The sequence below is a fragment of the Chiloscyllium punctatum genome, chromosome 13 (assembly GCF_047496795.1).
Source record: "Chiloscyllium punctatum isolate Juve2018m chromosome 13, sChiPun1.3, whole genome shotgun sequence".
Classification (NCBI taxonomy): domain Eukaryota; kingdom Metazoa; phylum Chordata; class Chondrichthyes; order Orectolobiformes; family Hemiscylliidae; genus Chiloscyllium; species Chiloscyllium punctatum.
Window position 1 is genome coordinate 95,207,114 of NC_092751.1, and position 26,843 is coordinate 95,233,956.

The 26,843-nt window shown below is 40.5% G+C and overlaps 1 protein-coding gene across 5 annotated transcripts in view; it reads left to right on the plus strand.

Annotated features, from left to right (window-relative positions):
- lrmda (leucine rich melanocyte differentiation associated) overlaps window positions 1–26,843 on the plus strand; it is an 891,213-nt gene that overhangs the window by 772,860 nt on the left and 91,510 nt on the right. For 4 of the 5 annotated variants that reach the window (XM_072583307.1, XM_072583308.1, XM_072583310.1 and 1 more), the window contains one exon: window positions 23,182–23,295. In XM_072583307.1, the coding sequence (XP_072439408.1) occupies window positions 23,182–23,295 (114 nt within the window). The remainder of the gene's footprint in view (window positions 1–23,181; window positions 23,296–26,843) is intronic. The other variant, XM_072583309.1, reaches the window with a different exon arrangement.

Consider the following 26,843-nt stretch of genomic DNA (forward strand, 5'->3'; position numbering starts at 1 on the left):
TTGACCGAGTGCTGTAAATATGACATGCAGATGAAGGTGGGGGAAATGTACGACCGTGCATCCAAATGTTTCTCTTTGAGTTCCTGCTCATTTAACATACCTATAGATCAACTTCACTACACAGATGGTGGAACTGGGATAATATCAAACCCCACAGATGCCAAAAGGTCAGGAGGGTAAAAGGTCACATTGGCCTACAATTTGCAGCACTCCATTGTTGGAAGTATCTTCCGAAACAAGAAATTGAGTTCCTCAAAGTATTTTTGAACCTTGCAGGAATCTGAGAACACTGTATATAATCTGTGGAAAGCACGGGAAAAAGAGAACATAGATTTCTCCAAATGCAGGCTATCACTGACGTGATTAAAACCCTTTCTGAAAGTAGTGTCAATTTGATCATGATTTTATTGACTCACTGTCCGGATAGTCATGTGTGATGTAAAGCACATCTGCATCTCAATGTGTGCTATCCCAATAGGTTGGCCATGATTCATTCAAATTGAAAACAGTGCAGAAAGACTGTACTGAGCAGCCAGAACAATGAGACCAGTGGCAAGTTGGAGACTGGCACTACACGTCAGCTTTGACTAATGACTCCTTTTTGTCATCTAAGGATACAGGTATAAACAAAACCTTGGTGTGTGCATTCAGAATAGTTGAGCAGAGGACTTGCGGTTCTTGTACTTTGATTCCATTGAGTGGACAGATCCAGGAGAGCCTGCATTGTGTCCAAATTCAAGAAGTGTAGTGACTTGCGACAGGCTCCTTCGGGAGTGGGTCTTGCCTTCAAAAGCATTAAAGCTCAGTAAAAAGGGTAACAAGGAAACAGACCGCTGATCAAGGTATATATGTGCGAGAGAGACCTGAAATGTTCACTATTAGTAACACATGCCATGGTGCAAATAATCAGCAATTTACTCCAAGAATGAGGTTGTCCCTCATTCTTATACCACAAATAATTCTGTGATCTCTTGCTGATTTTCAAATCTGTCAGCTCATTCGTTTTCTCGGGTGTTATGGACCAGACTGCTTTGGCATTCCCTCTTCTGGAGCAGGGATGGAGTCCTTCCATTGCCTGCATGTGAACAGTCTTTCAGAATTTTTATTTTTAAGGACTGTGCTCCTCTTATTTTGGTAGTTTGTATCTGCAGCTGAGCCCATTTGTTACTGGCCGTCTTGGGGAAAGATGTTTCCTCCCAGCTCCATTTATACACCGGTGCTCTGTGATTCATTCTGTGATGCAGTATGTTTCACTACTCACTTCCCTTCAGTTGGTGTAAGTGGGCAGGTGCTTCAAAACACTGATACGCTCCAATTGAAAGAGTGAGTCAGGATAATAGTCTCTCTATTTTTATCATTTGCAAATCCTCATTGTTATTGCCATCTTATAATGTCAGCTATGATCTGGGCTATCTTGGATCGATTCAATGCAAACAATCCTTCACAACTGAGGCAGAAGACAGATTCTATCCTGATGAGTAGAGTCATAGAGTCATAGAGATGTATAGCATGGAAACAGACCCTTCGGTCCAACCTGTCCATGCCAACCAGATATCCCAACCCAATCTAGATCCACCTGCCAGCACCCGGCCCATATTCCTCCAAATCCTTACTATTCATATGCCCATCCAAATGCCTCTTAAATGTTGCAATTGTACCAGCCTCCACCGCTTCTTCTGGCAGCTCATTCCATACATGTACCACCCTCTGGGAGAAAAAGTTGCCCCTTAGGTCTCCTTTATATCTTTCCCCCTCACCCTAAATCTATGCCCTCTAGTTCTGGACTCCCCAACCCCAGGGAAAAGACTTTGCCTATTTACCCTATCCATGCCCCTCATAATTTTGTAAACCTCTATAAGGTCACCCCTTAGCCTCCGACGCTCCAGGGAAAACGGCCCCAGCCTGTTCAGCCTCTCCCTATAGCTCAAATCCTCCAACCCTGGCAACATCCTCGTAAATCTTTTCTGAACCCTTTCAAGTTTCACAACATCTTTCCGATAGGAAGGAGACCAGAATTGCACACAATATCTACCTGCGACTCCACTTTCAAGGAGCTATGAACCTGCACTCCAAGGTCTCTTTGTTCAGCAACACTCCCTCGGACCTTACCATTAAGCGTATAAGTCCTGCTAAGATTTGCTTTCCCAAAGATTTTGCAGCACCTCGCATTTATCTGAATTAAACTCCATCTGCCACTTCTCAGCCCATTGGCCCATCTGGTCCAGATCCTGTTGTAATCTGAGGTAACCCTCTTTGCTGTCCACTACACCTCCAATTTTGGTGTCATCTGCAAACTTACTAACTGTATCTCTTATGCTCGCATCCAAATCATTTATGTAAATGACAAAAAAGTAGAAGGCCCAGCACCGATCCTTGTGGCACTCTACTGGTCACAGGCCTCCATCTGAAAAACAACCCTCCACCACTACCCTCTGTCTTCTACCTTTGAGCCAGTTCTGTATCCAAATGGTTAGTTCTCCCTGTATTCCATGAGTAGTCAGTAGGTTTATTAGGTATTATTTAATAGCTGGTCACATTAAAACTTAAATACATGATTTCTCTCATGAACCATCAAACCTAACTTACAAAGAAGTGCACACTAGTCAGAGGCCTTCAGCATGGAAACAGACCCATTGGTTCAATTAGTCCACATCAAACATGTTCCCAAACTAAACTAGTCCCACTGCCTGTGTTTGGTCCATGTCCCTCCAAATCTTTCCTGTTCATGTATCTATCTAAATGTCTTTTAAACGTTGTAACTGTACCTGCATCCATCACTTCCTCTGGCAGATCAGTCCATATACGAATCTTTCTCTGTGTAAAAATGTTGCCCTCATGTCCTTGGTAAATCTTTCTCCTCTCACCTAAAAAATATTCCCTCTAGTTTGAACTCCCCTGACCCTATGGAAAAGACATTTTCTATTTACCTTATCTATGCTCCTCATGATTTTATAAACTTCTGCAAGGTCACCCCACAACCTCATGCACACCAGTGGGAAAAGGTCCCAACATATTCTGCCCATTTTTATAACACAATCCCTATTAACATTAAGAAAACTCACTGATACTGTGGAGAACTCCTTCGGACACTGGTTAGCTCTTCCCAAAAACACACTTTTATATTTTGCTTGATAGAACTTATCTTGTAATGTCAGTTAACCCTGTTACATCCTAACTGTGTTATACAGCACTCATCTTTTATTTCTCTGTGTTCAGCACTAAGTGGGGTTCAGAAACATGCATTTTGGGAGGAAGTTAACTTGTGACTTAGAAAATGTGACTGATGACAAATACCTTTTTGATTACTTGAAGTGTGAAGTTGTCCATTTTGGAAGCCAAGTGTGAAGTTGTCCATTTTGGAAGAACAAATAAGAATGCGGAATACAGGGTTAATGGTAGGGTTCTTGGTCAGGTGGAGGAACAGAGGGATCTTGGGGTCTATGTACATAGATCTTTGAAGGTTGCCACTCAGGTGGATAGAGTTTGTAAGAAGGCCTATGGAGTATTATCGTTCATTAGCAGAGGGATTGAATTCAAGAGTCGTGAGGTGATGTTGCAGCTGTACAGGACTTTGGTTAGGCCACATTTGGAGTACTGTGTGCAGTTCTGGTCGCCTCACTTTAGGAAAGATGTGGAAGCTTTGGAGAGGGTGCAGAGAAGATTTACCAGGATGTTGCCTGGAATGGAGAGTAGGTCATACGAGGATAGGTTGAGAGTTCTCGGCCTTTTCTCGTTGGAACGGCGAAGGATGAGGGGTGACTTGATAGAGGTTTATAAGATGATCAGAGGAATAGATAGAGTAGACAGTCAGAAACTTTTTCCACGGGTACAACAGAGTGTTACAAGGGGACATAAATTTAAGGTGAAGGGTGGAAGGTATAGGGGAGATGTCAGGGGTGGGTTCTTCACCCAGAGAATGGTGGGGGCATGGAATGCGCTGCCCGTGGGAGTGGTAGAGTCAGATTCATTGGCGACCTTTAAGCGGCATTTGGATAGGTACATGGATGGGTGCTTAATCTAGGATAGAAGTTCGGCACAACATCGTGGGCCGAAGGGCCTGTTCTGTGCTGTATTGTTCTATGTTCTATGTTCTATGTTCTATGATGTTATGTCTAACAGTACAGTAACTAGTTGCTGTTCAGATACTTTATGATTACTTGAAGTATCTGAACAGCAACTAGCTACTGTAGGGTTAGACATACATCCCATTGTCTTTCTGAATTTGACAGCTCTCTTTGTACCACAACTCCCTCTTGTCTACTTAAGTGCAAGATGCTCATCATTCCTTCACTGTGGTCCTTTCTTGCAAGTATCACCTTTCCAAAGTTTAGAAAGATTTAGATAGGCCACGTGTGCATTCCAGTTTAATTTCAGCTTGGCTTCTGCAGATATTTAATGCCTTGTGTCAGTGCTATCAGGTGATGGCAATGCAGCAAAATGAAACACTTTACCTTTCACTCAAAACCTGAGGTGCTTTGATATGGGAGAATGGAATGGTAGGAGTGGGGATACTGGATGTGGAGTGCAGCTATCTTGGGTTTAATTAGTATCATATTCATTTGTTGTTCTACATGTATGATTGTAAATGGTGTGGAAGAGTGTCATGTTTCCAATTTTATTTCTGCACCAATGTGGCATTCATATCTTTACTTAGCTTAGACCATTTGATATTACTGCAGTATTTTTGCCACTGCATAACCTTTTGAAAGGTTATTGAGTTGGCAGTGACAACCAACAAACTCCTTCCAGAATTTCTGAATCTCCTTCCTCCGGAATTTCATTCCCTGTGCTCACAGAACCTTTCCCTTCTTGGTCTTCCGCCTCAGTTTCTTGAGGTTTTGGCCATGTCAAACCCTCTTGAAATTGCTTTCCTTTCCTTTCCATCAGTGTAATTCTGTCTTAAGGTCTACATCTAATACCAACCTTCTTGATCACAGTCTCACCTTTTATTATCTCTTCATGTCCTACAACTGTGCTTTTAAATCATTTAATTACACAATAAGATCTTGTTTCCCATCTGTGAATAATGAGTCAGGAGCTGCATGTCTGTCGGAAATCTGGCCCGCGTTCTTCACAAGGTTAGGGTGAACTAACTGCGTGGCCCTGAGACAGGGATAGGCGTGACTGGCTTTGTTTGTATACCTGATCAGAAGAAGCTGGCCCATCATAGGAAATGTCTCTGTTTCTGTGTTCGTTGCTGTCCTTTTGCAGTCATCCAAGATGCCATTTTATAATGCTTCTATCATGAGTCCTGAGGAAAATGGAGAGATGTGGGAAAAAAATATGTTTTGTTCAAGTGTGGCAGATATAAAAACAAATGCCCAAAGAGACAAATGAAGTGAGTTCTTCAATAGAAACAGAGTGGGCATTTCTGCAATGTGTGCCATCATCTCTCCCAGGTGGGTTGTTCTGTGATGAAGGAAATCCTCAAAATAAATACCAGGCTGCATCCTTCTAAAAATCATGGAATCCCTACAATGTGGAAGCAAGCCATTCGCCCCATCAAATCCACACTGACCCTCCAAAGAGCACCCTAACCAGGCCCGCCTCCTATCCTATACCTATATCCCTGCCTTTCCCATGGCCAGTCCACCTAGCCTGCACATCCCTTGACACTATGGGACAAATTAGCATGGCGAAAGTGAGGATTGCAATGCTGGAGATTAGAGTCGAGAGTGTGGTGCTGGAAAAGCACAGCAGGTCAGGCAGAAACCAACGAGCAGGAAAATCGACTTTTCGGGCAAAAGCCCTTCATCAGTCAACCTAGCATGGCCAATCCACTTAACCTGTACATCTTTGGGTTCTGGGAGGAAACCAAAGCACCTGGAGGAAGCCCATGCAGACACAGGGAGAATGTGTAAACTCCACCCAGACAGTCACCCAAGGGTGGAATTGTAACCGGGACTTTGGCACTTTGAGGTAGCAGTGCTAACCACTGAACCACTGTGCTGCTGAAATCATATGCTTACCATATAGGGCACAAAATAACCAATTTGTGGAGCCAGCCTCTGGTTTGTGCTCATGCAGTTTATTAAAGAACTGGTATTACTGGTTTCGGAATGAGAAACGAAGGTTAGTAGGCGTGATAACATCAACAGTGAGCAGTGAACTATTGTTACTTCAATGTTGAGCAGTAGAGTAGAGGAGCATCTGCAAACCTCAGGCCAGCACACATTGATTAATGCTGGCAACAAAATGCAAGCAGTGGAGAAGCTAGCAATGATAAGGGATACAAGCACATACTCAGCATAGTGAAGATGGATAGAAGTACTGTCCTTTCAGTTAAATAGAAATCAACACAACTTCTAACTTTTCTGTTTAGAATAAGCATAATAACAAACTTGTACATACCTGCATATTTCACTCCTCTACAGCTCAGTGCCGGCGCATTCTTTTTTGTGAAAATGTAGATTAAGTATTTGTTGACTGTAGTAAGCCTCAAAGCACTGGTATTTTATGTGCAGAATATAAAGATAGAAAATGGCAAGTATCTATTGTATATGCATTGAGGAAGCTCAGACCCTTGGGCTGACAGCTGTTATGCAGGGTCCTGTGTAAATAGACACTCATATGTCCAGGGGTTAAGGCTTTGAATGGATTCAGTGGCAGAGATACAAATAATAGTTGTTGGATCTTGATGCCTCCAGCTAACAGAATTACCCACGATCGAGGCGTGTGGTCAGGTTGCTGGTCACAATGCACACAGGTGAGAGGTGTACTTACTACCTGCTAAGCAAAGATTTAGATTTGCGCCTATCAGTTGTCTTGCCATCAATTAGTAACTATCTTCCTTGTTGGAGAACGTAAGAAATATGAGCAGGAATAGGCCTTTCACTCCTCAAGCCTGTCTTGCCATTCGACATGATCATGGATAATTTGCCTCAGGCCTCAACTCCTCTTTGGTGCCTCCTGTGACAGCTGTTAACTTTTATTGAATAGTTCAAAAATTATCTACCTCCCCTTCAAATACATTCCTTGATCTGGCCTTCAATACTCTTTGGGGTAGAGAATTCCAGATGCTGATTGCCCTTAGACAAGAAATTCCTTTACATCTCCGTATTAAATGTGTGTCCCCTTATTCTGTAACTATATCCCATAGTTCAAGATTCCCACATGAATGGAAATATCTTTAGAGCATCTAATGTGTCAAGTCCCCTCAGAATTTTGTATGTTTGAATAAGATCACACCTAATCTCTAATTAATAAAAGCCTAGCCTGTTTAGTCAACACCTTCATCCCAGGAATGAGCTTAGTGAATGAATCTCTTTTGAACTGCCACCAATGCCAGTATGTTAACTTTTAAAATATGGAGTGATAATTGTACACAGTACTCCAGCGTAGCCTCACCAACGTCCTGAACAGCTGAAACAAGACTTCCCTATTCAATCTCCAACTGTAAACAATGAAGGCCAAAATTCCACTTTCCTCTTTAATTACATGCTGTACCTGCATGATTTTTTTGGGATTTAATGCATAAGAACACTCAGATCTCTCTACACTGCATTTTCTCTTTAGAGTTTCTCCCCATTTAAAATTCATTCTTTTTACCAAAGTGCACTTTCCTATATTACACTCCAACTGCCAAGATTTTGCCCAATCCCCAACCTATCTATATCCCTTAGCAGGTTTTTATGTTCTCATCACAACACACCCACCCACCTATTTTGTGCATCATCATCAAATTTGAATGCATTAATCTCTGCCCCTTCCTACAAATCATAAATCCACTTCAACATCTTTTCCGTGTAAAAGAGACAGTATGGCAGATGCTGGTAATCTGAACTAAAAACAGAAAATGCTGGAGGAACTCAGCAGATCTGGCAGCATCTGTGGAGAAAGAAACAAAGGTGCTCCACAGATACTGCCAAACTTAAGTTTCTCTCACCTTTTCTGTTTTTCTTTCAGACCTCTTTATTTGTTCTCTTGCAGTCGGTCCATGCTGAATGCACCGGCAGAAGTGAATTAATTTGACCTCTTTTGAGCCTTTCACTATAAGAGCAGCTTCCTTTAGTGATATTTGGTAGCTCTTCATGCTCAGCTATCATGCAAGGAAGTTATGTTCGAATTTTCCTCTTCAAATTTAATGGCACGGCATGCTACTGCTTCATACACTACACTTCCTGAGAGAAGTTCACATGTTGAATGAACTTCCTACGGGATGATGTTCAGCATGGACTCGTTGAACACATGGTCTGTTTCTGTGCTGTATGACTCTATGTTTTGAAATGCCATTTTTAGACAAAGTATGACTTTTGATCTCATTAGAAAAAGTTACTGGCTTCATTCTTCAATCTATGTTTGCCAGTAGCACCATGTTAGAACATTGCTATGAAGGTAATTATTCATGTCCCTGTGAATATCAATTCCTCCAAAGACACAATTCAACACAGTCCCTTTAAATTCTGCATGCAGATAAGTTGCAAAAATGGGTCTTATTAAAAACAGAAATGAAAATAGTAACCTTGAGTGTATCTTTTATTATTTGTGATTTACAAAGAAACTCTTTAAGATTTTGCAACTGACAAAATATTGTTATATACTGTACATCTTACTTTGGGTTCTTGTTGCTGATGAATACAAAGTTTGGAAATGGCATTGAAATGATTCACTTTCCCAAAGTCCTCCATTCTTTCAAGCTACTTGGCACTTAAATTTTTCACATTAGATCTGATTACAAATGCAGTCATTCACTAAGTGTTATAAAGAATGATGCCGTGCTGGAAGGATCCTCGGGAATCAGATCATCTTGAAGGTTTGTAGATATGGTAACCTATAAAATACAAAAATGTGAATGGTTCCAGAGAAAGCTGACATAGTTCTCAGCCCTTAGGAAAGTGCCAACATGAAAACAATGTACAGCTGAAAAATAGCCCTTACTAATGAGCAGTAACCGCGGCTGCAACAATATTGAGTAAGTTAAACCTTTTTTAGTTATATTCTTTTGTGGGATTTTTAAATTAGTGTTCTGATCTGATTAATGTTAATTTTTTTTCCTTTTCTGCAATAACTGAATTATAGTGGCTTCACATATGTGGAATTGCCAACTGTCCAATTCTGGGTCAAATATCAGTATTTCCATTTCCTACTTAGAGAATAGCAGGAGCATATGAATGTTCAATAGCTAATAACACAGCATTGCTGGTTTGCTTTTTCCTTTTGCCTGACTCTCCCTTCCTTGGCTGGTTGTTCAGAAAACAGCTCATCACCTTTTCAAGGGCAGTTAGAAATGGACAATAACTGCTGGACCAACCAAGAAACCCCATATCCCATGAGCAAATAATTAAATAACTTGCTGATGGGAGGTTCAAATTCTCAGGTGCACTGACTTATGTGACTGTCGCTGTGTTGGATGAACAATACTGAGGAGCAGTCCTCATGTTGCTGATTCAGATCATTTGCGTACATTTTATTTCCAACTCCTGGGAGCTCGACAATGCAGGATTAAAGGAAATTTCAACCCAAAAAGGAGCTGACCTTTCAGACTTGTATATCATAAGTATGAATATCTATTTCATAAGATAAGTCTGCATTGTAAAAATTGAATCTAAACCTGGTTTTTGGCCCTGAACCAGCCCTGCTCCGTAATCAGGAGCCAAATGCTGGCCCCAAATTATTTATTGGATCTTATTTCAATCAGGTTAGTGTCACTTTAACAAGGTTATTATGTCCTTGTTTTTTTTTCAAGAGCGGTCTTAAAGGCAAAGCTGCTGAAATGTCTATTTTAAGAATGGCAGGGGATTGGTCAGTTCTCCCAGTTCAGGTGGGTTCTAGTTTGGTTTAGTTGTAACAGTGATAATCTGGTGGATTAGGTGTAGCAGAGAAGCTGCTGCAGTCCAGAGAGAAGTTCGAAGCTTCAGCAGATGTATCTTGACTGACTTTTCTCTCTGAAATCTCTCCTGCCAGTAAGAACCCCTATGTTTGACTTTACCTTTTGCCAAGGTGTGCATTTATGAGATGTTACAGGAATGGAATGGCTCCTTAGTTAAGTTGCTATGTTGGGTCAGTTTAGTTTTTCAGTAGTTAAGTTATTCCAAATTCAGTTATATTTTGTTCATGTTTCAACTGTAATGTTTCAATAAACTCTGTTTTGCTTAAAGCCGAGTAGTTTGACCAGCTGCATCACACCTGGAACATCTACCTCACATCTGCCTTTAAAATAAGAAAAGTTAGCGTCTGGGAACCCTTCTTAAAATATTTTCAGGGGGTCTGGCTTGGTCCATGATAGGCAGCAATGTAGTTGCTTACCCTTTTCAGAATATCAGGCTGAATGCCTCTTCAACCTGGAATAGAAGATTTCCTTTTTGATGGGGACAACTCGTAGGCTGCACTCATTCCTGGAAGATTTGAGTGGGGCAAACCATCAACTTTCTTGCTTGGAATAAGCCAATTTTCCTGAAAGATTTTAAAACAGAAGTTTGGCCCCAGCAGTCTTGATTTAAATGGCTGCTTCAGACATTGAAAAATTTCAGGCATCTGGGGCACTGAGAGATTGAAAATATTTGTTGTAATTTTCTGTTGACATATAACTAGTACCTCGGTGCTAATATAACGTTCAATCATTTTCAAAGAAGTGCTTACTTTGATGTGTCTGTTATCACGCATTTAATGTAAACATATGAAAACGTGGACGTGGATTGGTAACTCATTTATAATAGCACATCATGGAACCACTGAAAAGCGGTTTTGCACATTAAATCTTCATTACTCAGAAATTTAGTTTGTTGTTTAGGGGATTCATAAAGACTGCTCTTTCAATCTGATCCTTTTTCTTGAAAAAAAATCATGAGTGATGTTGTTGGCATGCTTCGGTGTCTAAGAGATGACTGACCTAAAGGTGAGATGACTCATTTAGGTGAGGTGACTTCAATGATGCACTTTTGGCTGTGACGGCCGATCTCTGACACACATGGTCTGTCAGAAGGACTGCACACAAAGTTGCCAACTGATATTGAGAGTGTTTCCTTGATGTTGGCTCTATTCTACTTCTCACTAACCCCTGGGAGGTGTCATCATTCTCTCTATCACCAACTTGTGACTTCCAGTTGAGATGCATTTAGAACGTCCAGGTAACATTTGCAGGTACCATTGAAGTGGAGCCTTGGGTGCCCATTGGTTACCTAGCTACTTGTGTACCCAACTATCTTCTGTCCTGTGGATGTGTCTGATGCATTGAAGCTGACTCTGATTAGTGCCAGCACACTTCGAGCTATGCCTTTGGGAGAAGAGCTGCCAAAAATAATCATAATTTTATCTTGTCAATTTTAGTTGGCAAAGGTGGAAACCCTTGAGCATAATTTCATGGTAGCTGTAAATCACCAATATTTCCCAGCTATACAAGAAGCTTAGGCACCATTAAATTTGGCCCAATGCTTGATGTTATCACTAAGCATTTTGAGAGCTGACTAAAGATAGTTGTGCTTTCTCTTTGTGGATATTGAGATCTGCGTCAATGGACAGAATCCCAGCATGGGCCAATCATTTCCAGCAGGTGTAATTTTGAAGGTAGGGACACACCACCTTCTATGACCATGGTCTTGACAGGAAGCACACATTCCAGGCATGGTAGAGACAAACCATGAGTCTTTTGAGCTGATTTATAATGTGAGTGACCAGGAAGCATTGTGGTTTTGCCTTCAGTTTCAGTCTTACTAAATTGTGGAGCTGGCTGACAGGACCCTTGTATTTCTACAGCAAAGTCAAAGGTCAGGAGAATGGAGAAGAAAATATCAAACAGAGTTGGGAATCCGTCACAGGTTTGCACCATTCTGAAACAGTTGTGGGTGGAATCATATCACAGTGCACTGCATGTTTGGAAGTAGCAAATGAGAATGTGATGGACAGCTAGCTTTTCCCAGTCCTGATGCCCTGCTCTGCTGACTGTTTTGAGTGTCTTAGTTAGCGCTACAGAAGTAAGATAAGGTGTATGTCCTGCTTCCTATACTTCTGGCACATGGAGAAATCTGCAAGGACAGCAGATTTCAGTTACAGTAGATTTATTTGTCAGCCGACAAGCTGCACTGTGCTTCCAGGTACACAGGTAGGTAGAATTTAAAAGTCTGACTCTCCCAAAGTCCTTCTCCACAATGCTACATATTGTTGCAGTCTCCTCCTCTCCAGGAAAGTAGTCAGTGCTACAATCCACTCGATGGCATGAGAGGGCATGGAACACAGAACCAATCATTTGTTCTCACGATGACCAGAATTTGTTCATGCCAGTGTTCAGGTGCTCAGGCCTTTTGTGTTGGCATGCTACCTTCTGGCAATGTCTCTAACGCATGAAATTCATTCAAGTTAAAAACAATGACTGCAGATGCTGGAGACCAGAGTCTAGATTAGAGTGGTGCTGGAAAAGCACAGCAGTTCAGGCAGCATCCGAGGAGCAGTAAAATCGACGTTTCAGGCAAAAGCCCTTCATCAGGAATACCAATTCATTCAAGGCATGACACTGAAAGCATTGTCTGCAATCATTGATAATGCCCATGCCATGACGACTGAGGGATGTTAATAATGACATAATAATGACTGCTCCAAAGCATGTGTTGAGGTCACCGAAGATGAGTAGCCTCTTGCCATTTGGGTGTTCCTGAAATGTTACCTGTGGAGTCATAAAAATGTTCATTGTCTTAGATGCTGGCATGCAAAGTTGGTGTGTAGGTTTCTATGAAATTAACCATCAGACGAGAGCTGCAGGGAGGTAAGGTGTTCCAAATTTATTCCTGGTGACTCCATTGATTGTGGATGGCTGGTTAATCATTACTAATCCTGAGAGGAGGACCTCACATTCATATACAACACATAGAGCTCAAAACAGTGAAAAAGATATGTTTGTTGTCACACACATCATAACATGTACAATACATGCATGTTGCTGGACACCTAATCTATTTTAAGTTCTTCTCAATTTAGGTTTCATCTCTGTCGAAGTCCCTGCCTAAACCTTTGTTTTATTCATATCTCTCCCTGCCTTTAAAAGCAATGCACCTAGCCAATATTTTGAATTATGTTCTGTCCAACCATTTTATGTTGGAAAACTTCACAAATGCACATAGTTGTTGTCAAAACCCTATAACATTGGATGAATGCACTGGCTGTTTCACACAACAAAGTGGAACAAAAGTATTGTTCTTAATTTATGAAAAATATATATGACTACCTTTCCAACATAGCACCATATTTCTTTTAAAGAAGTGTATATTTTTATTCCTTGCTTGGTTACACTATTTCTGGGATTATTTCTGTGGAATTAAACTCCCTGATGTCTATTTTGATTGCTGCTACTTCTCCAAAAAATTCTTTATTCAAAGAAAAGTACTTGTAAACTTACCTTACTGAAAGTGCAACGTGCAATACAGATCAGTTTCTCTCAGTACAGTACATGACATGCCTCACTACACTTGCCAAGACAGTTTATATTTACAGAATGTGTTCATATTTCACATCAAACATTCTCTAATGCATACAGTGTTTTACATGGTTTCCAGTTTACCATACAGGGGGCCTTAGACTGTAACCTTTCTCCACTGAGCCTTTGTGGCCTCTACCTGAAATCTTAGTGCATCCCACAACAAGTTTAAATGAATGAATTCTGAAAATACAAGTTGATGTCAGTAACAGTGACCATGAAAACATCAATCAAAAGAACAAAGAACTGCAGATGTTGGAAATCTCAACCAAAAACAGAATAGGTGGGAGAAACTCAGCAGGTCTGGCAGCAACTGTGGGGAGAGCAACAGAGCTAATGTTTTGGGTCCAGTGACCCTTCTTCAGAACAGAAAGTATCAATCCTTTGATACCTCTGAACACTAGTTCTTTAGGGAAGGAAATTTGCCATCCATACCCGATCTGGCCTACACATGACTCCAGGACATAGCAATCTGCTTGGCATTTAACTGACTGGGCTAGCAAGTCACTCAGTTCCGGGGCAATTAGATTTGGGCAGAATATGCTGGCATTGTCTGTGATGCTCACATGAAAGGCAGTTGGTAGTCATTCTGAAATTCCTTCCCCGTATCTTTCTCTTTCTTTAAATTCCTTCACTTTGACCAAACATTTAATGAACTGTTATAATATTTCCTTATGTGATTAACCATCAACTTTTGTCTAACAATGCTCCTGTGAAGCACCTTTGGGATTTTTTATTGTTGTAAAGGTGCTGTATAAGTGCAAGTTATTGTTGAATTAATGAGATTTAATTTGCTTTTACTGTGTTGGAACTGCATTAATGCATTCATGTATTCATACCAGTCAAATAATCTTTTAGAAAATAATTGTGATCCCTCAATCAAGTCCACTCTTGGACTATAAAGAGCAAGTATTTGTGGGTTTGGAATAATCTCATTTACAGATATCTATATATATGCTATTAGTAATGCTGTTTAGTCGACACCACTCTTCCCACATCTCAGTAATGTGGGATAAGTCATATCCTCCAGGTTATTTAGCTAAAGTTAGGAAGTTCACTTCTGAGAGAAGACTGAGTCAAGGCTGAAACTGGAACACCATTTGGGCGAAAGTGAGGACTGCAGATGCTGAAGATGAGAGTCGAGAGTATGGTTCTGGAAAAGCACAACAGGTCAGGCAGCATCCGAGGAGCAGGAAAATCAATGTTTCGGGCAATAGTCCTTCATCAGGAATGCCAACCATTTGCCAACTGTTTACTTCAAAACTCACTTAAGTAACTGCAAATCAAAATAGGGAATTGATGAATACATGAGCTAAGCACATTGAATTATCACTTCAGTCTGATGACGCACTGTTCCAGGAATTAATATTTCCTGAAATAAATAACTATTGTGAGGAAAGGCAGCTTTGACTTCTAACACAAAAGAAATAGGTTCAGCAACTTAGCTTATGTGACACCTTACTGTGAGCAAAAGGATTACAAAGTGCTTAATAAAGTCTTCCATGCCAATTTACAAACCTGGCAGAAGCTAACTAACAGCTTCAAAAATCTGACACAGTCCCCAGAGAGCTGACAACTTGAGAATAACCTTTATTATTAGCCTATGGCCTGTGAAAACCTGTTACACAATTTTGTGGCTTAAGTTGTAGAGACATCAATGGATATGACTAACATTAAGAGATGTGGTATTGGTATTATATCATCTTGAAATGTGAACTGTATCGATTATGCACTATATTATTTGCATTCAAGTTAACATATTTAGATTACTATTTACCACTTTAGATGGGGATATAATATGTACATTACCTCTGAGGTTATGCAGTTACCTGCTGTTGTAGCTGCAGTAATTGAGAAGCTGGAGTAGTTCAGTTTATGGCCAATAGTAAGTGCAGGATGTTGATAGGAAGGGATTCAGAAATGATAATGCATTCATCGGGGGGAATGGTCAGATTCTATCTTGTTACAGATGGTCATTGTGTGACACTTTGTAAATGCTACCTGCCACAACAGGCCAAAGCTGGATATTTTTGAGGTCTTCCTGTATTTTGTGGAGGTGCTGGTGTTGGACGGGGATGAACAAGGTCAGAAGTCACACGACATCAGGTATAGTCCAACAGGTTTATTTGAAATCACAAGCTTTCTTAGCACTACCCCTTTGTCAGGTAAAACCCCTTCATCTGACAAAGGGGCAGTGCCCTGAAAGCTTGTGATTTCAAATAAACCAGTTGGACTATAATTTGGTGTTGTGTGACTTCTGACCTTGCTATATTTTGACATAGACTGCTTTAGAATATGAGGCAGGACAAATAGTGCTGAATATTGTGCAGTGACCAGTGAATTCTCTAACTTTATGATGGAGGGAAGGTCATTGATGAAGCAATGATGAAGCAGCTGAATGAAGATGGTTGGGCCTAGGACACCCTCAAGGAACTCCTGCAGAGATGTCCTCGGTTTGAGATGAATGACCATGAACAACCATTCTTTATGCCAGGTATGACTCCAACCAGTGGAGAGTTTTCCCCTGATTCTATTGACTCCCGTTTTGATAAGTCTCTTTAATCTAACACTTGGTCAAAGGCTGCCATGATGTTAGTTCACTTTAGGAGGTCAGCACTTTGTCCATGTTTGGGCCAACACTGAGTTGAGTGGCCATGGTGGAACCTAAATTGAATGTCACTGAGCAGGTTAATGTTAGAAAACACTGTTGATGACTCTTGGCATCACTTTGCTGATGATTGAGGGTATATTGCCACTGGTAATTACCAGGTTGGGTTTGTCCTGCTTTTTGTGTATTGGACATGCCTGAGCAATTTTTCACATTGTTGGGGAGATGCCAGGAATTACAGATGTACTGAAATAGTTTTAGCCAGGAGTGCAACTAATTGCAAAGGACAAGTCTCTAGTACTATTGCTGGAAAGATGTTAGGGCCCGTATCCATTCACTGCTTTCAGCTGTTTCTTGATATTATGTGGAGTGAATCTGATTGGCTGAAGTCTGACATCTATGATATTAAGGACCTCTAGAGGGGGCTGAGATTGATCTTCCACACAACACTTCTGGCGGAAGATTGATGCGTTTGCTTCAGTCTTGTTTAACCCTTCATTCTTGAAAACATCATGGTATATCGTTTCTGAACCCTCTCCTGTTTAATAATATCCTTCCTACAAGTGGGAGACCAGAACTTGACACAGTACTCCAGAAGAAGCCTCACCAATGTTTTGTACAACCTCAACATAATGTCCCAATTTCTATATTCAATGCTTTAATTGTTTAAAAAGTTGTTTAATTGTCTCTCACCTGATCTGATCTGTTGGCTGTGAGATCACTTTACTGTTTATTACATGTTGCTTCCCTACTTTGTTATATACATAGTTCTATGTTGTAACTTGAAAATATTTGTCAGTCTATCTGATGCTGTTCCTGATGTGCCCTCCTGCACTCTTCATTGAACCAGGTTTGATCTGTCAGCTTCACCGCAATAGTTTTGTATGGGATGTGCTGGACTATGAGGTTACAGATTATGGTTGAAAAGAATTATGCTACTAATTGTCCATAGTACCTCATAGATGCCTGGTCTGAGTTGCTAGATCTGCTTGAATTTGTCCCATTTAGCATAATAACAGTGCCACACAGCGCAATCGCAGACTTTATTTTCACAAAGACTTTACAATTGTCACGGATAGATGTGTCTGTGACAGGTTGTGAGGTGAGGATGAGGTCAAGTAGTGTTTTCCTCTTAGTTCCTTCATGCCCTGTTGCAGTCCCCATTTGGCAGTTATGTTCTATAGGACTCACCAGTTTGGTTAGTAGTTGTGCTACCAAGCTGGTCTTGGTCATGGACATGGAAGTCCTCCACTTAGTGTATAATCTGTGAACTTACCATCCTCAGTGCTTCCTCAGAGCTGTATTCAATAGGGAGCAGAACTGATTTTTCAGCCAAAGGGATGTGATAGGTGCCTCTTAGCAGGTCACTTCCTTTCTAGTGCTGTGAGATTTCACGGGCTCTACAGTAATGTGCTGTTGTCATTTCCAGCGTCTGGATGAGATCTGCCCCATTTCATTCCTTGATTTGGTACAAATGAGTGGCTTTTTTGGCCTTTTCAGAGGGCAGTTTAAAGCCAACCACACACTGATATGAGGCTGGGGTCACATACAGGCCAGGCCAGATACCGGGTAAAGATGACAGGTTTCTTTCCCGAAAGAACTTGAGAGAATCAAATGAGTTCTTATGACAACCAACACAGTCAGCATTCAACTAGTTTTTAATTCCAGATTTTATTGAATTCACAATTCAATACCTGCCATGGTGCGATTCAAGCCCCTGTCCCCTGAGCATTTACCTAGGATTCTGCCGTACTTCTCTGTGATGACCAGCATCTTCCTTCACTGGAAAGTGGTAAAGGGATAGTTTCCTTTCTGAGGTAGAAACATCATTATTGAATTCCTGCTTTTCTCTTCCCTGGTTGAATTTGTGCAGTCAAACTTCAGCACATCTAACAATGTGCATTAAAATTACATTTTCTGATTTCTTGGAAATGTTGTGGTTACTTCCCACACAACAGGAAATTTGATTTTAATCCCATTTAATACTGCTTTGTGCTCTGTATGTGAGAATCTCTTACAACTGTGGAGTGTGAGATTAATTTTCTTTTAAATTAATCTTTGAACTGGAGATCAGTACCTTCCTGTAGCAAGTGGCATGTCATATGTTGAAATAAACAAACATTATAAACGTAGCCTTGTACTGGAAAGAAGGTGAGACAGGCTTAAGAGATTGAGAGCAGGAAAGTTGAGGTGTTTGGATATCTGGAGACACCGATACCTTTAAAAGATGTTTAAAATTCCTGTTAGCAACTTAAAGGAGCAAAATGTTTTCCAGTTATAGCATGTTTACTGTAATAAACAAACTAAAAGTGTAGTATTCTGAACATAATCCACAATTAATCATCTAAAGTACAGAAATGATCAGCCTCATGTATGTTATAACACAACTGATACATACATACACATTATAATACACGACTCAACTAAGTTTTACTCAATACTGTGACTCACAATCTTTATTGAGTTTTTTGAGGAAGTGAGAAAGCTGATTGATAAGAGCAAGGCGATGGATGTTGTCTATATGGACTTTGGCAAGGTCTTCGATAAGGTCCTTCCTGACAAGCTAATAGAAAAAGGTGAAGTCACATTGGGAACTGCAGTAAGCTGGTAAGATGGATACAGAAGTGGCTTAGTCATTGAAGACAGAGAGTAATGGTAGTAGAGTGTGTTTTTCTGACTGGAGATCTGTGATCAGTGATGTTCCATAGGGATCGGTGCTGGGACCCCTGTTGTTTGGAATAAATATAAACACTTTGGACGAGAACATAGGTGGTCTGCTGAATAAGTTTGTGAATTACACAAAGATTGGGAAATTGTGGATAATGAGGAGAATTGCCAAAGGATACTGCAGGATATTAGTAGGCTGAAGACTTGGGTGAAGAAATGGCAGATAGAATTTAATCAGGACAAATGTGAAGTTATGCATTTTGGAAGGTCAAATGAAGAAGGGAAGCATACAGTAAATAGCAGAACCCTTAGAAACATTAACATACAGAGGAATCTAGGTGTAGCAGCACAAGTTCCCTGACAGTGGCAACACAGTGGATAAGGTGATCAAGAAGGCATAAGGTGTGCTTGCCTTCATCGATTGGGGCATACGGTATAAAAATTGCAAGTCATGTTGCACTGTATAGAACTTCGGTGAGCTTCATTCAGAATATTATGTACAGTTTTGGTTGCCACACCATCAGAAGAATGTGGAAATGTTGGAGAGGGTACACAGGATTTTACCTGTTTTTCAGGGTGTTAGCTGTGAGGAGAGATTGGACAGTCTTAGTTTGTTTTCACTTGAACATTGGAGGGATGAGGGGTGACCTGATAAAATTTTTCAAAATTAGTCAGAGTATTTTTCCCAGAGTAGAAATGTCAATTACCAGGGGACATAGGTTTAAGGTAAAAAGAGGGGATGTTTAAAGGCAAGGGTTTTATACAGAGAATGGTAAGTGCCTGGAATGCACTGCCAGAGGGAGTTGGTGGAGGCAATACAATAGCAATGTTTAAATGGCATTTTGATAGATGTATGAATAGTCAGGGAATAGAGGGATACAGTGTAGAGGCAAAGGATTTTAGTTTAGAAAGGTACTGAGAGTCAGCACAGTCTTGGTGAGCCAAAAGGCCCATTCCTGTGTTGTCCTGAGTTACAGTCTTTATACCTTCATGGAGAGAGTTGATAGGGATGGCTCCCTTCTTTTCACACCACTACTGACCAAAGCTAGCATGTTTTTAAAACTATTTTAATCCCCCAAGTGCTAAGTATAGGTCAAAAATGACAAGCTTCTTGTGAGTTTTAAAAGAAGGATAAGTGTTCATTTGTCAACACCCAATTACAGAACACACTCCTAGAAATGCGCACACTTAAGATGGTGATTACAAAATATATAGGTATTATAGATTTCTTTACGACATTCGTTTTACCTCAAGTGAATTATTGAAAATGATACATGTCAGTTATCCACCTTTAGTTTACTGGAGAAAAGAATCTTGAGGTTTTAGGAAGATGTATTTGCTGTTGTTTACTGTTCACTGTAAAAGATTTATTTTGTTCCAATCCAGTCAAGGTACAATATGGAATATTGCAGAAAACTCAGGAAGAGTCACGACCAAGCTGAATCTCTACCTTGTGGTGTTTCTTAGACCAGGTTTGGTTCCTTTGCTTGTTGAGATGCTCTTCTCCTTCAGTTCAAAAAGTGCTTCATTTTGCATCTCATTTTAAGAAGCCCATTTTCAGGCACGTGATCAAGGCATCTCCTTTCATTTGTCCTCTCAAATAGTTGCTGGTGGCAAAACTATTATCAAATAATATAGTTTGAGTTGAACTCATTCACCTATCATTCTGATAAAATGTGGATTTTCGCGTCCATTCTCTGGATTTCAAATTTGGAGTCAAAGAATCCGCAAACAGTATTGTGAAACCAGTTTAGTCAGTAGGAGAAATGTCACCACGAACCACAGGAAAGATTCTGCGTTTTAACAACTTCTTGAAGGTATGTCCACAAAGGGCATTTGCATTTTAGCCACTTTGTCTGGATTTATCTGGACATGAGATTACTTTGGGGCATTTTGAAGTTACTTGTGTACTGGCAAGAAAGAAAAGGTCACCCAATTTCTTAAATCTACCTTGGTTTCAAGGAAAGTGTCCACGTCAAATTTATACTTTCTAAGTCCATAATATCAGAATGTAATAATAGCAAAATGCCCACAGCTGCTTCCAGCATCCAAAGGGTTATATCTCTCACTTTGCCAATTTACAATGTTGATTGAATGTCAGAAGACTCTTCTTTCCTCTTTCAGAGTATTTTATAATCAACTACTAGTAATAAAGCCTACTTTGGTTATTTGTTCCCCAAGCTTTACCAGGGCAAATCTTCCAGAGTCTTTAGGTTGTCACAGGATGCAGCTCTGTAACTAGAAAGCATTCCCTATTTTAGCTGGTAGCTTGATGATGACTGTAGCCTTCTCCACTTGGTTGACCTCACTTTTGCCTTTATGAAACTTCTTCCCCTCCTTCCATTTGCATGTAATACCTTGCATTTATAACAGATATCAAGAACTGAAAATACTGCTCTATTGCTTCAAAACATTGTAGGATTTCAATCAAGAAATGATTTGACCTGAGATGAGATAACACTTGGTTGACTTCCTAAAGACTTGAGACATAGGTCATGTAATGACCAGAATCTCGGTGAAGTTCCCCCATAACCCACCACCTCAGTTGGCTGCATCAAGGTTAATTTAGACATGATCCCTTCCATTGTGGAACTTATTTTTCCAGACCCCAATTTACATATGTTTTAAAACAAGCCAATTTAACTAGGTTTTCTTGAATTAACAGAAAGAATGAGTTTATTAATTCATACACGTGAAGAAATATTAATGTAACAGACCAACACCCCGATTGAAATTAAAAACTGAGTCCACAAAGATAAAAGGGTGTATGAACCAGTCTTTCAAGTATTCAGAAAGAGCAGATAGCGGAGTGCTTTCGGGAACATCTCCGAGACACCCGCACCAATCAACCAGACTGAGGACATGGAGGTCCTGGGCCTCCTTCACCGCCGCTCCCTCACCACCAGACGCCTGGAGGAAGAGCGCCTCATCTTCCGCCTCGGAACACTTCAACCTAGGGCATAAATGTGGACTTCAATAGCTTCCTCATTTCCCCTTCCCCCACCTCATCCTAGTTTCAAACTTCCAGCTCAGCACTGTCTCCTTGACTTGTCCGGACTTGTCGAACCTGCCTATCTCCTTTTCCACCTATCCACTCCACCCTCTCCTCCTTGACCTATCACCTTCATCTCCTCCCCCACTCACCCATTGTACTCTATGCTACTCTCTCCTCACCCCCACCCTCCTCTAGCTTATCTCTCCATGCTTCAGGCTCACTGCCTTTATTCCTGATGAAGGGCTTTTGCCCGAAACGTCGATTTTGCTGCTCGTTGGATGCTGCCTGAACTGCTGTGCTCTTCCAGCACCACTAATCCAGTTAAATATAATGGCCATTACAGGAACATTGACACCGGTAATTGAATAATTGGTTTCTAGACTTAATTTTGAGCTCTGAGACCCTGTGGTTTGATTGAATTTCAGCATTAAGGTTGCACAAGAGTTCTGTCGTCCTATTTGCTTTTGTCTGGCTTGCAGCACTCTTAAATGAGAGAGGGTCTTCTATCACCTGCAACACAGGGATAACTAAGGGGTAGTTCTTAGACCTTCATAACATGCTAATGATTGAACCCAGCTGAGAACATTCAATCCCATTAGCATACACCAGTGGTGTTTCATCCCATGTCCTTAAGTATTTTTCAAAGGGAAAAAATGTTTCTGCAGTGTGGACATAATCCATGGGGGAGATTGCTGTTAGCCTAGGGTTCAGTAGTCTCTTGTTATCTTTATAGTCATGAGATCTCAGTCCAATTTGTTTTGACTTGGCTTTCCCTGGGTGAGACCAAGTCAATTAAATTATGTGCTTCCTTGGAAAAGTTGTATTTAGTTCATTGCTCAAAATGACTTTCTGACCAGCATTTTAAACAAAAAGTCTTAGATCTTAAAACTACAAATCATGTTTCTTTCATTTTTGAATCTATCTTCTCAAATAATAACAATCTACTGCAAAAATACATTGCCTAATAATGTTGAGCTGAGACAGTGTGATGAAGGTATGGATCCTACTAAGTGCGCTCTTCACTTGTTCTTTGAGTCTCTAAGCCACCTCAATGCTTTTGTCTGCAAAGCAGAGGTGAACATGTTAATTAGTTGTTTTAGAATAAATGTTAGATCCTGAAATCTGAACACTTTTTAATTCCAAAATTAACAGTGAATGCAGAGAAGATCATATGGCTCCTTGTTTCTTTGTCATTCAACAATACCCTGATTCTCTACAGCAACAAGTTGGTTTCTTTCTGTGATAACCTCACTGTCAAAATGTCTATATCGAAGATTTATGTGATATACTTTTTTTATAAAATATTATGAAGAATGCAGAAGAAATCTGCATTGCTGAAACCTGTCCCTGCAATGTGTATCTGAGTGCAGTTATGATGTTGGAAGGTTCCTATTTGGAGAGATTTATTATGACAGAGCATTGCTTACTCTATAGAAAAAAGAAAGGGTTTTTGTTTTGCATTTTTTGCTTTCAAGTTTTATATTGGTATTATTATTATTTTCCATACAGACCTCCACTGACTTTGGCTCCAGTTCATCAGGCTTTCAGCAATATACCCCATTACCTCAAGGAAGTCGAGATGGCACTAATCACAGAGGTAAGAAGGGCTGCAATAAAAATGAGGTAATTATTAAATGCTTTTTGAAAAATGAGATCTAAACAAAAGCAGTTAACTTGATACAATAGATCGCTACTTACTTAAAATAAAGATAAAATAGTTTCTTTGCCACTAAATTATAGGTAATTTTCTCAGTTATTGCCACTCTTTTCCAGCTATGCATTTCTGGCATTGCTACATTTGTAGATATATTGCTGTGTCTGGCTTGGAGTAATCTATACATCAATTCTGTTATTAGTTTTAATTGGCAATGACCCTATATTGTCTATAGCTAATTTGTCATGATTAGTTTCCATGCATGCAGTTTTATTGTGAAGACTATAATGCAATCATTAACACTGGAGTACTTGACTAATAGTTATATTTTCTGTGCCTTAAAGATGTGTGACTTCCTTTTAAATTGAAATTATTTATCAATTGTAATTAAGATTATGTAGCATACTTTTCTCTGCAATAGCAATGAGGATTATGGATGGTCTGAAGATTTTTACAGTTCTGTTTGAGTTCACAAATATTGCCAAGTACTGAGGCTGCTCAAGGTTGTGTTAGCAATGACCCAACTAACTGATCAAATCAAAGCACAATACTACAGATGCTGGAAATGTGAAGTAAGAACAAAGTATTAGAAAAACTCAGCTGGATCTGTGGAGAGAAAAACAATGCTAACACGAAGTTCTGAAGAAGCCATAATTGGACTTGAAACAATATATCTGTTTCTCTCTCCACAACTGCTGTCTGACTTATTTTGTTTCTCGGAACACTTTGGTTTCATTCCAATTAAACAACATGGTCTCAGCTTTACAATCTCATCTTCTATAATTAATTTTATAATTAAGAATGGGAATTAAAACTGTTGCATTGTGTGATGTTGACTCATCAAACAATAACTATAGGTCTACTAATTTCAGGTACTAACACTGCACATCAAAGTCTAGTCCTGGGTACATAGTAATAACTGAGGAAGTCTTGAGCTCTAATAAGTATCTTGGCAATCTAGAAGTTGACTTAATTCAAATATTGTTTTCCTTTGTTAGGTTTGATTTTATAAAAGCAGCATTCAAATAGCATGTATCTAATTAAAAACAAGGTCACAAAATGCCTTCCCATTGCTCTTTCCAATCATAGCTCACCATATTGACTTTCTGGAATTATGTAATCCTGTGTTTTAAAAAAAAATTGTATATTTGGTTTCTAGGCAGCCTCTCTGTTGTCTCAAAAGCATTTCCCCATCCAAAGAAAGCCCTATCATTTGACTGAATTTTAACAGATCCAGTTGAGGGGTTAACCAGCTCATTTTTGCTGCTGTTCCAGTGTTTGCCTTGTTAACCCAGACATTTTGGGAAAAGATGGCGATGCTGCTGGGATTGCTTTGGAATTGCCATTATGGTGATCCAGATAGTTCCTTTGGAAAGAAAGCCACTGGAATGGCATGTCTTTCGGGCCCTTAGTGGTAGGGCTTCCTGGGGTTCAAGGACCCTGGGCTGGAACCCCTCTTCCTGGAGAGATTCCAGCTAATCCTGGGCTAGCAGTTGTCCTTTACAGGCTACCATCAGCAGTAAGAGGCAGGGCAGCTCTCAGTGGGTCCCCTTTCTGGATTCTTACTGGTGATGTTTCTGGTGTGGTGACTGCCTGCCCACCATTCTAATTGTTCACTTACAGACTTCAATGGATGAGGAGGGAAGGCTTGTGGATGGGCTTCCCACTGCAGACTTGGGTGAAGCAGAGTTTACACCCAGAACCCTCTCATCCTGATTAAACGACCTACCCACCACCTGAATATGCCTCAGTTGAGCCCATGGAATCTCAATGTAGACAATAAAGAAGGCTCGGGACAAGAAAGGAGCAGCACATGGGTTTTCCAGAACATCATGCCCTAAGTTAACACAACAGAGGAGGATAGTGTATTAGGGCTGCTGTTCAGCAAGCAGGTATTAGCCATCCTGTATATTCAGTTACTGTTATAGAGTCAGAGAGATGTACAGCACGGAAACAGACCCTTCATCCTACTCATCCGTGCCATCCAGATATCCCAAATTAACCTAGTCCCATTTGCAAACATTTGACCCATATCTCTCTAAACCCTTCTTATTCATATATTCATCCAGATGCCTTTTAAATGCTATAATTGTACCAGCCTCTTCCACTTCCTCTGGCAGCTCATTCCATACACATGGAACCCTCTGTGTGAAAAAGTTGCCCCTTAGGTTCCTTTTAAAATTTTGGCCTCTCACCTTAAAACCTATGCCCTCTAGTTCTGGACTCCCCCCACCCCAGGGAAAATACTTTGTCTAATTATCCTATCCATGCACTTCATGATTTTATAAACCTCTATGAGGTCACCCCTCAGCCTCCAATGTTCCAGGAAAAACAACCCCAGCCTATTCAGTCTCTCTCTACAGTTCAAATCCTCCAACCCTGGCAACATCCTTATAAATATTTTCTGAACCCTTTCAAATTTCACAACATGACCTCCCAACTCCTATACTCAATGCTTGGACCAATAAAGGCAAGCATACCAAAAGCTGCCTTCATGAACCTATCTACCTGTAAGTAGAAATAGGATCCAAACTCCAAGATGCACGCAGTTCTTCCTGTGGCTGGATAATTTCACTGCTTAAACATTCAACTAGTTTGTAGCCACAAGCTGAAAAAGTACCTCTGTACCCAGTTTTCTGGCAGTCATCATATTTTTCTTACTACACTGATCCTCAGAGTGCCCACCATGCCCCTCTTTCATCCATCCCAGCAAAAGCCAAGATGGCTGCTTGGAGACCAAGTGTATCTTTGTTTAATACCTGGCTTACACCTCCTGGTAGGAACTTACGTTTAGTTACTTGGTGCCAATAATAAGAAAGCCATACTCTCATCTGAGCAATAATTAAGTATAAGCATGCTGATTCAGTTCAGTGATGCCAGGGACATTAAGCTAGTCTTGTAGTTTGATTGTGAGTTGCTGCCTGCTGGATGACATTGACAGTTAGAGAGTCTAAGACTGGCAGCTACTATACAATGGTGAGATGCAGAAGCAAGGTGAAAGACATGCTGGGAAACACCAAGCCAAGGTTTGTTCCCAGCTGCCAGACAAGGGCGGAACATTAAGGAACCTTCAGACTGATTCCAGAGCATTGCATGCTGTTCTTTTATGCATACCTTACTCTTCTCCCACAAACCAACAGTCCCACATTTGACCAACTCTCCCATCCACAATCAGAATGCCTTGCAATCCTACTGTGTCCCAATCTTCCACTTACAGGCAGAAGAATAAGATGTTCACCCATCAATGTAGACAACAGACTACTTCATCAATGTCTCTCTTGCTCAGTTTCCTATTCTAGGCTTTTATATAATAATTTCACTGTGAATGACCTCACAGTAATTGACATCAAGCTGCTTTGAGCCTTGAGAACTTGGCTGAAGGCTGCAGTGTCACTCGGTTGACCAGGATAGCCTGCATTAGCTGGTTGGGTAGAACCAATGAAAGCACTGGATCAGAGTGGTAAAGAAGTGTTCCCCATCTGTGCTTCCTGGCTTTCAATAATCTCTTCCTGTGCCT